General features: G+C 52.4%; 4 protein-coding genes across 4 annotated transcripts; 2 read left to right on the top strand and 2 right to left on the bottom strand.

Annotated features, from left to right (window-relative positions):
* Nucleotides 1–61: 61 nt before the first annotated feature.
* Nucleotides 62–4,314, bottom strand: AA0111_g7884 (Chromatin structure-remodeling complex subunit; the record flags this gene model as incomplete). Its single annotated transcript, XM_028654270.1, has 2 exons — nt 62–4,150; nt 4,225–4,314. The coding sequence occupies 2 exons, from the start codon at nt 4,312–4,314 to the stop codon at nt 62–64; spliced, it is 4,179 nt and encodes a 1,392-aa protein (XP_028504606.1).
* Nucleotides 4,315–5,559: 1,245 nt separating this feature from the next.
* Nucleotides 5,560–6,735, bottom strand: AA0111_g7883 (4-O-methyl-glucuronoyl methylesterase; the record flags this gene model as incomplete). The annotated part of the gene is made up of 1 exon (XM_028654269.1): nt 5,560–6,735. The coding sequence occupies one exon, from the start codon at nt 6,733–6,735 to the stop codon at nt 5,560–5,562; it is 1,176 nt and encodes a 391-aa protein (XP_028504613.1).
* Nucleotides 6,736–8,545: 1,810 nt separating this feature from the next.
* Nucleotides 8,546–9,911, top strand: AA0111_g7882 (hypothetical protein; the record flags this gene model as incomplete). Its single annotated transcript, XM_028654268.1, has 2 exons — nt 8,546–9,380; nt 9,430–9,911. 2 exons carry the CDS (start codon nt 8,546–8,548, stop codon nt 9,909–9,911), a joined length of 1,317 nt encoding a protein of 438 aa, XP_028504614.1.
* An 868-nt stretch (nt 9,912–10,779) lies between these two features.
* Nucleotides 10,780–12,372, top strand: AA0111_g7881 (hypothetical protein; the record flags this gene model as incomplete). Its single annotated transcript, XM_028654267.1, has 1 exon — nt 10,780–12,372. The coding sequence occupies one exon, from the start codon at nt 10,780–10,782 to the stop codon at nt 12,370–12,372; it is 1,593 nt and encodes a 530-aa protein (XP_028504615.1).
* Nucleotides 12,373–12,593: the final 221 nt, after the last annotated feature.

Here is a 12,593-nt window from a genome sequence, read left to right as displayed (position 1 = left end):
CTCATCTGTCGCTGTTAGTGAACACCCAACGAATAATCTTCAATGCTGCAACTTACCTTCTTCAGACACCAGCCCGTGGTGTGCCAACCGCACTCGTCATGGTGCTCATACCACCACCAGTGACACTACCACCATCGTCGTAATCCTGCCACTCTGGAAACTCTGCCGTCGCTTCCCGAAGCTTGTCGAGCGCAGTCTGCTCTATCAGGTTGGCATCTTGGAAGAGCAGTGACGTATCCTCATTGTATGTGCGGCAGTTGTTACACAGCAAGCCTAGATCTTGACGGAACTGCTTCACAGACTGGTACTCCTTCTTGTTGATCTTCTTCTCAATCTGCTTCATGCAGATGGGATTCTTGATCAGCTGGTAGTAATCTGGGTAATCCCACTTGTCTGGAAGCTCAATAAATGGGTCGATGATACCGCGATTGGGGATGTTGGGATCTTGCGACTCTTCTTCCAGGTCGTTGAGAGCCTCGTAGACAACATTAACAACCTTCTGAAGCGACGCTCTCTGGTCAGGGTGTAGCATGTCCTTGGCTGGAGCGGGCCGGCCACGCTTGCGAGGTGCAAGGTCAGCATCGAGAGAGGCTTCGTCGGCTTTGCGCTTCTCAGCCTTGGGTTTGCGGCCTCGCTTCTTCGGCATAGGTTCCTCTGAGCTGGCGCGTGATGGAACTGGCGAATCCTCTTCACCTGCCCTTCCAGTCTTATTCCTACCTCGCTTGGCGACCTTGGCTTCTTTGCGGGCGATAGCAGCTTCAATAGTATCTTCATCGTTGTCGACAGCCTCCAACCACTGCTCCTCGGTAAGACCATCATCATACTTGACACGAGTACGCTCTCGAGCACCACGACCAGCAGGTGTGTCATCCTTCTCATCGACGATAGGAGCCTCCTCGTTCAGGTAAATGTCTGGCAACTCACTCTCGCCGATCAAGCGACCAAGCGGTTTGCCGGGACCATATGGATCTTCCGCCAAGCGCTTTCTGTCCATCTCTTGGAAAGTTACCAGCTCGTGATCGTGTCGCATCATAATCTGGTTCAGATCATCATCATCCATCTCTTCCTGTTCAAGGCTTTCGGCGGCTTCAGCAGACTCCAACATGATTCGCAACATGGCGTCTCGCTCGTCGTCCTTGGACTTGTTGTCGAATTTACCAGCTTGAATAACTTTGCCATCCATGTCCAGCTTGTAGTTGGCTCGCTCAAGAATCTTCTCCTCAACAGAGTTAGAGGTAATAAGACGCAGAATGCGGACCTCGTTCTTCTGACCGATACGATGGGCACGATCCTGAGCTTGCAAATCCTGGTGAGGATTCCAATCAGAATCGTAGATGATAACGGTATCGGCAGTTTGAAGGTTCAGTCCAAGACCACCGGCACGCGTGGATAGCAGGAAGCAGAAGTACGGTGAGTCGGGAGCGTTAAACAGCCTCAGCAGATCAGATCGATCATCTGCTTTAGTCGCTCCGTCCAGACGCAGGTACATCATACCTCGCAACCGCAAGTAGTCCTCCATGATGTTCATAATCTGTGTCATCTGGAAGAACATAAGGACACGATGACCTGTGGCTTGGAACTTGGGCAGAATTCGGTCAAGCAGTTCAAACTTGCCGGCTGCACGCCACAGAAGATCGTTTGTACCCTTGGTTGGATTCATGACGTCTTCAACCTCTTCGAATACAAATGGATGATTGCATAGTTTACGCAACTGCATCAGCATATTGCTCAATCCGCGCATACCAGTCTTTCCGCCCTTGCCGTCGCTGACCATGAGTCGGTTGTGTGTGACAAGTTGCTTGTACAGCTTCGCTTGGAGGGTCGAGAAGTTGCACTTGATCACACGCTCGGTCTTGTCGGGAAGATCCTTCTCGACATCACGCTTGAGACGACGGAGCAAGAAAGGCCTGAGAACCTTATGAAGACGACGAATGACGAGCAACTGCTCTTCTTCAGTAAGCTCCATCTTGTCTTGACCTCCAGTATTCGCAAAGGGAGTGTTGAACCACTCGTCGAAGGAAGTAGCCGACTTGAAGATGGTAGGAAGGACGAAGTTCAGCATAGCCCACAATTCCGTAAGGTTATTCTGCAGCGGGGTACCGGTAAGAATGAGACGATAACGCGTCGTGTAGTACTGTGTGATGGTCATGCTGAGCTTTGAACCAGCGTTCTTCATACGGTGACCCTCATCAACAATCATGTGTACCCACTTGATCTTGCTGAGAACTGGCCTGTCCTTGATGATGAACTCGTAGGTTGTGAGCAAAACCTGGAATTGGCCCCAACGAATCTGCTGCTGGTATTGTTTACGTGAGTTTGGAGGACCCTTGTAAACAATCTTGGTGACACTCGGCGCCCACTTCTCAAACTCGTTCGTCCAGTTGGTAAGTGTACTAAGCGGCACAATAACCAAGTAAGGTCCTGGTTGTCGCTTCTTCTCGATGAGATAGGTAATCAAACTGATGGTCTGAATAGTCTTTCCGAGACCCATTTCGTCTGCAAGGATACCGTTCAGATTGTTGTTGTACAGGGATATCATCCATTGCAGACCCTTCAGCTGATACTCCTTCAAGGTACCTCCAACCAAGTTGGTAGCCTGTTGTGTAACCTCTTCCTTGACGCGGTGAGCAATCTCGTAGTAGTCGGTCTTCTTCTTGCCTGGGCGGTCTTCATCGCCAGATTCGGCATCGCTCTCCTCTTCCGGCTCCTCCGGCTCGTATGAGTTGTTTGCAGACCGTTGCTGTGCCTTGACGGAGTCGGCTAGTTGCTTCAAGAAACCATCGGTCTGCTTGAGCAAGTGTGAAATACGAGTATCCTTGGCTTGGCCCAAAAGCTTGAGGTAGGTCTCTTCGTCGTTGGACTTGAGAGCCTGCAGACGCTGCTTGGCGGTGCGCTCGATACGCTTTTGCTCTTCCTTCTCGATGTTCTGGTGTGTTGTAATCATGGTACGGCCGAGCTTCTGCAGACGCATGCGCTGAGCGGCGCCAGCTTCCTGCAACTCTGTGCGGTGCTTGCGGATAGCATCGATAAACTCGTGATGCTTCTTCTTCTCCTTGGTCTCGCGTGCATCGCGTTGCTGCTTCTCTAGCTTCTCGGTAAGACGGGCTTCGCGCATCGATTGCTTCTTAAGGCGTCGGTATACTGTTCGGTTCGCTGTCATGGCAAGGTTGTCAGCATGGATCATTTGCTGGGCAATCTCTCTCCGCAGCTTGCGCTGCTTCTCCAGGAGGTTGAGCTTCTTCTGCTCGATGACCAGAGCCAATTTGACCTTTCCATCGTCTTCAGGCGTATCGGTTTTGCTGGTATCCCAGGAACCGATGTTCGCGTGAACCTTCTCCAACTCGGCCTTTCTCGCCGTGAGTCGGTTATAAAGTAGGATTTCGCGCTCCTTGCGCATTTCCGCCATGCTCTCCTGAACCGCATCAATGTCCACACCCTGGGGCATGATAGTCGCGAGGTATGGTCGGTTTTTGCGCTGAGTGTGAGAGATGTAGTTTACATCACGGAAAGCTTCGCTACTCCAGGGATCGATGAACGTGTCTGGAAGGCGAGGTAGGGTTCGAGTTTCCTGTACTGCGCCGCCAGTTGCGCCCGGGGTGCTGCCTGCGCGGGTGGCATTATCGAGCATCTGGGAAGCAGCAGCTACAGCCTCGGCGGCATTCTGGGGCTTTTTGGCTTGATGATGACCGAAGATCTGCTGCTGCATGTTGGTTGGCAACGGCAGACCCTTGGAGAGATGTTTAAAAGCTCCAATTTGAGCACGTAGCATAAGCAGCTGGTCCTTGGACAGCGCCATGGAACCACTAGTAGCTGATGTAGGAGTCTGCCCATCTGAAGAAGGAGCTTGCCCACCAGCAGTCGCAATTTGCATGGTAGATGAAGGACCACTAGAGGCAGGCGCAGGCGTAGCGACCTTGCCATCACTAGTAGCAGCAGGCTTGGTGCCGTTGGACATAGCCATACCGGCGCCATTTTGCTGAGCAGCTTGAGGATCCATCTGACCCTGCTGGCGCTGCAGCTGCTGTTGCCGTAGCATCTTCTGCTGTTGCTGGAACTGGTTCTGCTTCTGCACCATGGTGAGAAGATTGCGCGCCTTGATGAACTCGGGGTTGGTCTCGGGTACGCCTTGTTGCTTCATCGCGGTGTAGCGCTGAGGGCATTGTTAGCGATGTTTCGATGCGTAGATAATGTCTAGTAGCGCAAAAAGCGTAGAGAGGTACGTACCTGGAAGACATGTTGGATCTGCTCTCGCGTGATGTTAGCGGCGAGCGGTGCCTGCCCAGGCATTTCTGAGTTGGGTTGAACCGACGCCATGGTGATGGTGGTTCAGTGTGTTGGTTGGGGTGTGCAGTAAACAGCCAAGATACGGGATATCCACGCTCGAACGCGGTCGCCGTACGGGGTCGGGGTCGATGAAGATCGCGCAATTAAGAAGGGAAAGACAGTCGCGGGAGGGTTGGTGGCGCGTGCAGCGGTTCTATGACATTATCGTGGGGCGTGGTGGTGGTGGAGGCCCTTTGGTCGATGAAGCCGATGAAAGACCTTCGGGGGTCCGCCGTTGACAGAGTCGCGTTGTGTGGTGAGGCTGAAGGGGGGGCGCGCAATTTCGGTGTGGGGGGTGGCAAAGGCGCAGACGCGCTCTAAAAGCGTCGGAAACCGCTATACGCGTCGTGGACAGCGTGTTGCGGGGATGTTGAGATGCGGGCGCAAGTCTTCGTGATATCGGGATGGGTGGTGTTGTACGTCTGCGGACGTCCACTCTAGCCTGAGCGTTGTTCGCGCAAACGAGTTAGCGCTAAATGGCTTGGCAAGATCATGTGATGGCTCGATTGAGGCTGGGCCAATCAGCGCGGAGTCGTCTGCTTGCTGCAGTTATTCACTCTTCTCCTGTCGCCCTCATCGACTTCCTCTACAGGAGTCGTTGCGCTGTGGGGTAGGGAGATAAACAACGCGCTTGACGTGGACTAGTGCCGCAATAAGCCACCGCATCGGAGGCGGAGGAACGAGTGGAGTGCGTGCCACGTCCAACGACCCCTCCAAACCTGCTACCACGGTCCAGCGAACATCAAACCCGTCTTACTTTCCTTCCCAACCTAGTTCCAGTGCTATGGTTCGTACTTGTTACTTTTTCATCGTTCTAGACGCCTTTTCCTGACACTATGCCCACCGTAGCGGCTCTATCAGATGGAAAAGCCTTTGGTGGTGAGAATTCTGGACCCGCGCTGAATGGCGGTGGGAGGCTTTCAGCGCGCGCTCTAGCCCGTCCATAACGCTCTACTGCGTACATAGCGAACTAACAGCGAGGCCATTGAACAGCTTTTCACTTGAGTGTTCACTGAATCTTGTCTGGCGAAATGTCACACTTTACTCGCACGTTCGTCTGTCTCAACCTTTGTAAAGTTGGCCCCTCGGTACCAGATAGATAGCCAGGGTTCATGTCCACAGGGTCATAATTCTAGCGAATAATCATTTAGCTACGAACGCGTTGCTAACTATGTACATGTCAAAACCCAACTCCATATCACTCATTCCCTAGGTTCGTACCGTAAAGTACTAAGCCTAAGTAAGCGTGGGGGCAGTCCAGTCAATGTATGTCGCCGCATCAGCGCCTGATGGGCCCTTCTCAATGTTGGCAGTGTTTGAGCTCTGGCCGAGCAAGAATTTGTTGATGAACGCAGTAAGGTCAGCCTGCTGGTTGGATGGAAACTGGCAATGGTTGTGGTTGCCGGAGCCTGTAAAGCCCATGTTATCTGGTACACCAAGGGCCTTGTAGATGAGGCGACCAGCCTTCATACAAGCGGTCGTGGATACAGGGCCAAGCCAGTCAATCTCGTTCTCAATGACGAGCAGACCACGTGGAGCAACCATACCGGCGAGCTGATGGTGGTCGGTGGCCAGGGTATTGGACTTGGTGCTGAAGGAGTTAAACCTTGTGGAGAACCATACATTTTCGCCGACGATTTGGCTAGAGGTTTGGATGTTCTTTCCCTTGGCTTTCTCAGAGTCGGAGATGCGCCAGCAGGCGGCACCACCAGAACCAGACTCCTGAGGAAGACCCAGAGCAATGCGGTCGACAAGCGCAGCGGCGACAAAAGCACCCTTGCCGTTGCGAGAGCAACCAGTCACACCAACGCGCTTCGGGTCGATACCAGCACCAGGAGTAGCCTCGAGAGCATCCATAATGCGGTCAACACCCCATGCCCAAGCAGTGAGAGCACCAGCACTGTGGCTGGAGCCGTACAAGTCAAAGAATTTGCCCTTTCCACGGCTGCTACCACCCTGTTGCTGGCCGATTTCATCGTTGTTAAAGGTGATTGTCGCAACGTTGCTGGGAACAGGGATACTGGCAGCGCCGTATGCAATTATGGCTGGGAAAGGTCCGGTCCCGCTAGGCTTCTTAATAGAGACCGAGAAAGTAACCGACTTTCCGCCCTCAGTCGAGGTAATGGAGAGCGAGGATCCAGAGAAGGTAGCAGTAACGCTTGATGGCTTCTTGGGGAAGTCACCAAGTTCCTGTGCCTGTATAGCAGCGCTAACCTCCTTGTTCTTGCATGCGAAGTCGGCTTTGGTGGCAACAGCCCTTCCGTCGAAGAACTTGAAGGGGTTTGGCAACTTCGCGTTGGCAGTAGTAGGGAAGGTAGTTGGAACAGTGCATGTGGCGTCCTGGCGCTGTTCGATGGCTGGCGCCGCAAGGACGGTCGTAGCAAGGAGCGGAAGTACGAGTGAGTATTTCATGTTGGGCGGACCTTGGTACTCGAGACACTGTAGGATGATGATTGCTGAGGTACTCCTAACTCTTATATAGTGATCGTGGCCTCCGCAAGCATTCCGCATTCCCACGGCGAAATATAGCCACTAAATGAACCCGTGGAGATGACAAAGTATGTTTCGTAGCGTGACTATGGGGCAATCAGGGCATAACGCCTTGGCTCATGCTGGTCTCCTCTACTTTCGCCACGCACTTGTGGAGCAAGAGCCGTCACAACAGAATGTCATAGACTCATAATCACCATATTTAGTAACCATCATTTTACTTACATGCTAGTATCCTACGCCCACGACTCACAAAAGCTGACATGCTTTTGTTATCCTATTATCGATTTAGTCCAACATGAGAAGTGTTGGACCTTTGATGTTTTCCAGGTAACCTACCTAGACATCTACGGTACTGCTACCATCATAGAGTACATGCTTACCCTGCTCTGACAGTTCATTGATGGAAAATCTGTTCGTGATTTGTACAGTCAGTACTGTCGATTGGAGTGCAAAAGCTCCCTTGAGCCGTGAGGAAACCACATCGCACTATAGCGCCCTTGGCCCGCCGTGTTCCTCAAAACAAGACGTGACCACTTAGTCTATGTTCAGATCCGGGTATTGTAGACTGGTATTGGCATGGCGCAGTGTAGCGAATACTCTTCCAGAACTTCCAAATGGATCTCGTCAGAACATGACGATCGATTGGGCATAGCAAGATATACGCACTCTAGAAACCCTGGTTCACAGTCTAATGGATATTAATACCACGATGGCGGCTCTCCATGCTTCCCCACGTTGCGGGGTGCAGTGGGGCGCTTGTTGAAGTGCCGTTTAGCCTGTTCGTCACCACGCAAGTTCACCCGGTATTAGATGATCGACATCCTTCCAGCTCCATGTAGCCTTGATATGTCCTGCGCAGAAGCTTGTTGTTACTTGTCTCGTCTATCTGTTGTTCGGGGATTTCCTTGTGCGCAACGAGTTGGTAGTTCGGTCGCATTTGTTCCATTACCGAGAACGCTATGTCGTGGTAGGGACATGAATTGGTTTTGCAGCATTCACTCGGGATATGGTGATATGCAAGGGTTAGTATCGCACTCTATGTCTGGTTTGAGATTTGCAGCACAGTGCTTGGACTGCATGCGCTTAGGAGATCAGAACGCTGGATGTGGAGTTGCACAGTTCATGCTCCAAAGTAGCTCCTGGATGGGTGAACCGCAGCGTCACAAAATTAACAACAGTCGACAACGGTGAGCTTGAGAAGCTACACGGTCCGTGTGAGTTGCGGCGAGTTTCGTTTCAAGACTGCAGACAAGTCTAGCGTGGCTTGTCGTTAAGAACAACTTCACGCAAAGACGCGCACCAAGGTAGTCACAACGGAGACCCGAGTCATGTGTAACATTGGAGAAGAGGAAGGAGGAGTTGCACCTTGGAGTTAGGAAGGAGTCCTGAGTCGCTCGCGCTTACCAACCGCAGCGCTAGTGCTTCACAGCTTCGGCACCCCTCATCACGGGAGTTTCAGCAAGGCTCGCGAAATCTTGAGGAAAGCTATAAATACAAATTTGCGCGATAGTATTCAGAATTTTACCGTCGTCAAGTTGCATCATCGTCGATAAGAAGAGAAGGAAGCACGTGCTAAAGTTTAACTGGCTACATCCAAAGCAAGTCAAGCTGACCAAGCCACCACTCATTGGTCACTCGCCTCTACGCCCTATCCATGTACTGAACCAAACCAACACTTATGAAGCGACCTTCCGATTTTACAACGACCGATAGTTCCAAATCACTCAGAATGTCGAGCGAAAGACAAGCGGCGGATGCTATCCGATTCTATGATTCGAAGTCCTGGGATTACGATGCTACCTGGCACAACGACTTCACAAGGCGATTCATTTCCTATCTCGACATACAACCAGGCCAACAAGTACTCGATTTGGCGTGTGGCACAGGATTGTTAACTTTCCGCGAGTCAGAAGCGGTAGGACCGCAAGGACATGTTGTCGGGGTTGATGTCACCCCTGGTATGCTAGCAGTCGCTACTCACAGAAAGACTCAAGGAGGCGACAAATATGCCAATACGACTTTCCTCAAGGGCGACGCTTTACATCTGGACGAAACAGAAGAGCTCAGGGGAAAGCAGTTTGACGTCATAACAGTGGCTTCTGCCCTTGTCTTGTTCCCCAACCCAAAGACTGCCATCGAGCACTGGACAGAGTTCCTTAAGCCTGGAGGGGTCATTGCAATGGACGCAACACATCCAAGGAATTTGATCTCCGGTATGGTTCTTGAGAGGGTAGCTCGCAGATTGGAGCTTCCAATTCCATACAATCGATCATGGAGCAAATCAGAAGATACCTTGAAGCAGATGCTGGAGTCCGCGGGCCTGGAGGTAGACCAGGTTCTTACTGTTGAGAGCCAAGCTGGGTATGGCAGACGTTTCTACGAGATGGAGCAATGGGACGACTTCTTCGTCGAAAATGTGATTGTCAAGGACGTTGCGAGAACCTTTGCGAACAACGACATCCGAAGGAAAGCGCAAGGCATTTACAAAGAGGAGTGGGAAAAGCTGGCGATAGATGGCAAGATTGAGGAGATCGACTCTGTTTTCCTCGGTATTGCAAGAAGACGTGAGTAAGCCATAGTGATGTATTGACACAAAGCTGACATGTTATGTAGCTGCAGACGGTTCGAGATACGTGCCGCAAGTCATTCAGGACGATGTGGTTTTCAAGGGCGGATGCCGCTGTGGTGGGGTGCAATACACATCGAGTGCTCCACCCTCAGATATCACGCTGTGTCATTGCCGCGCATGCCAGCAAGTATCAGGCTCTGGCTTCCTTCCATTCACACATGTGCCCCGAGGCAGTCTTTCCTTCACGCATTCGAATACGCGCCAGGTTCTAAGACTATCGGACGTTGCAGAACGAACCTTCTGCTCGGGTTGCGGTGCTCCGATATCCATGGTTTACACATCTGATCCCGACGGCATGGGGCTGTGCATGGCCACAGTCGATCTGGAGAGTCTCAAGACTGAGGTGGCACCCAAGGTTGTGAAGCATATCTTTTTGAGGGAGAAGGCGCCGTGGGTGGTATTGCCCGAAGATGGGACTGAGCGTTGGGGCACATCGGAAGATGCTCACCTGCTCATGCAGAAGTAGAGTAACTGTAATGGAGGTGTAGGCGCAAGAAGATGCGGTGAACTTTTTCAGGGTACGCCATTATTCGGTGTGAACTTTTGTGGGGTAGTGCAGTGGGCGAGTGTAGGTAACCCACTGATTGAGGAGACAGGTCTATGATCCCATGATTACAAGAGACACGCAACTAGTGTCGCAGTCTCTGAGGCTTCTGTTGTTGAGAGAGCTTGCTTGCAGAGGTCTTCCCTGCTGGTTGTAACGCGTACTAGCCGTGCGCTAAAGTTGCACGATGAAATGTTTTGAAACGCGAACGCAAACAGAACGGATGGAAAGCAGGGTCGAGTGCATCTTACAGCTTGTCTTGCATTAGACCAAGGCAATTCGCAAGGGGCTATTGGGTTCTCTAAGCGACGACGGCTACGTGTTGCGGTGTGCGTTGCGTACATGACGGGGCCGCTAGCCCTCCCAGCCTCACAAAATCCAGATTCCCTGCCACGCTGTTTCCTGCCAACCACACGAAACAGCCATCGAGGACAAAACCTCGCCCTTTGCTCGACGAAACATCGAACCCTCTTTTTGCCTTTTGGTACACTACAATTGCAGTCAACTGCCGTACTGCACATTTAACACATTCTACCACCAGACGCTCGTTGACTGCCGCTGTATCTTCCCACGACTCTCGCTCCTCGCTCTTATCGATAAATTCATCGTGTTGGCCGGGTTACCCTCAGCACCCGCCCCGCCGAGCAGCAAGGAAAGAAGTGCTTTCGCGTTTCACACATCTCCATCCGTCTGCTCGACAAATCGTTGGGCGACTGACACAGTCCTCGACCGCCAAACAGCGTACCGTCCAGCAATCCCGGCACCGGACGTTTAGCTGCAGTAGTTTGGAATGAGCCGCAACGCCCCTCACGACTTGGAGCTGCAACAGCCGCCTCAGGCCCCTTATGCGACCCATACCTCGCAGCATACTGGCGTGAGATCCCCATCGTATCACACTCGCAAGCAGTCTGCGCCTGTGGTCAGCGAACAGGTGAACAAATTCGACGACGTGGACATCACCGGGCTTCAACCACCACCTTCCGCTTTAACACCCACTACTGCAACTGCATATGACCCACATGCACCTTCCCCACTAGAGGACTTCCCTAGGACTGGCCGAAGTAGTCACCAGCGCACCTTGACCGGCACAATCTTCGACAACTTCAATCGCGCAACATCGACAATCCAACAGCATACTTCAAGAGCATCTTCACCTACAAAATCTCTGGCAAGCTTCATTCCCTCAAGAGGCGCTATCGAATCCAGCGCTAGCCAGCCTAAGATTAGGGCACTACAGAACTGGTTCAACGGCTCCTCTGCGCCCGTGAAGCTAGGTGTCCAGCAACAGGACGACTATTCGGATTCCGGCTCCGAGTCAGGAGAGAGTTACGATTCCGAGTCCGAAGAGGAGGAAGAAGAGAGGGGCAACATGATGACCAACCTCTTCAACCGTGGCTCTTCCCTCACGAGGGGCACGTCGCAGAGCCCGATGCGATCAGATGATACCCACACACCGAGCAAGGCACCAAGCCAGCCCACCGCTAGCAGCAAGTTCGCATGGCTGTTGTCCACACAAAAGAATGCCGCCGTCCCCCCTCCACAGCAGTCGCCCACATACCACAACCCTGATGACGAGCTACTCAACTTGAACATATCACACTCGCTTTTCCCACACGGACCCGCCGATCCGCTAGCACCTTCGTCCTTCCACGACCTTCTTACCAACGCCGAAGCCCTCCTCTCTCGCTACCAGACCGCCTACCGCCAACTCTCTACCGCCCTAGGAGACGCACATGCCGAACAAAGCGCGCAGGATGATGAGCTTGATGAGGCCGAGACCCGGGCAAGGCACCTGAAGATGCAATTGGAGACCATGGCAGCACGAGCAGCCGAGCAGGACGAGCAAATGCGCGTCCTCATGGAAGACCTCGCGTTCGAGAAGAAAGCTCGTCAAGAAGAAGAGGCAGCTCGTAAGAGGAGTCTAGCCCTCATTAGAGCAACACCACAGTGTGAGCACACTTCGTGCCAGGAGTCCGCCCGTCGACACAACCGTGTGTCGGGCTCAGAAATCAGCGTCGATTCTGGTTTCGAGTCTGAGAATGAGACCGACGCTGCGAGCGTGTTCTCAAGAAGTTGCCTCAGCCCTACCGGTACCGACCGCTCATCCATTCTCGACAACGATATTCACGACATCACACTAAAGGGCCGAAAGCCTCAATCGCTACAACGGGGAAGCACATACGACAAGCCCCGAGAAGGCAAAGTCGACATCGCTAAAGGTGGATGGGGATGCGCCAACTGCCAGGGCGGCGCACAATCTGCTGTTTGGGGCCGCCTAGCGAAGGAGCGAGAAGAGAACCGCACGCTCAGACTTCGTGTTGAAACCCTAGAGGAGGCCGTCGACGGTGCTTTGAATGCTGTCGCTGGCGCTTGGGGGATTTAAATATTCGTGTACGAGCATGACTTTGGCGTATATTGGCGTTTGGTATACCACTGTTTGACGATTGGATGACTACCAGATTGGATTCAGTCTTTGGAACGTAGAACGCATACATAGTATTGTATAGCATCAACTACTACCCACCACAGTACCACTATGTGTACAAAACCTCGACATCACTTTTGCAATATGACAGATCAAGCGGCATACGTGGGAACTCATTG

The sequence above is a fragment of the Alternaria arborescens genome, assembly GCF_004154835.1.
Source record: "Alternaria arborescens strain FERA 675 chromosome Unknown contig_18, whole genome shotgun sequence".
NCBI lineage: Eukaryota > Fungi > Ascomycota > Dothideomycetes > Pleosporales > Pleosporaceae > Alternaria > Alternaria arborescens.
Note: the sequence above shows the minus strand (reverse complement) of the source record. Positions and strands in the feature narration are given on the sequence as shown.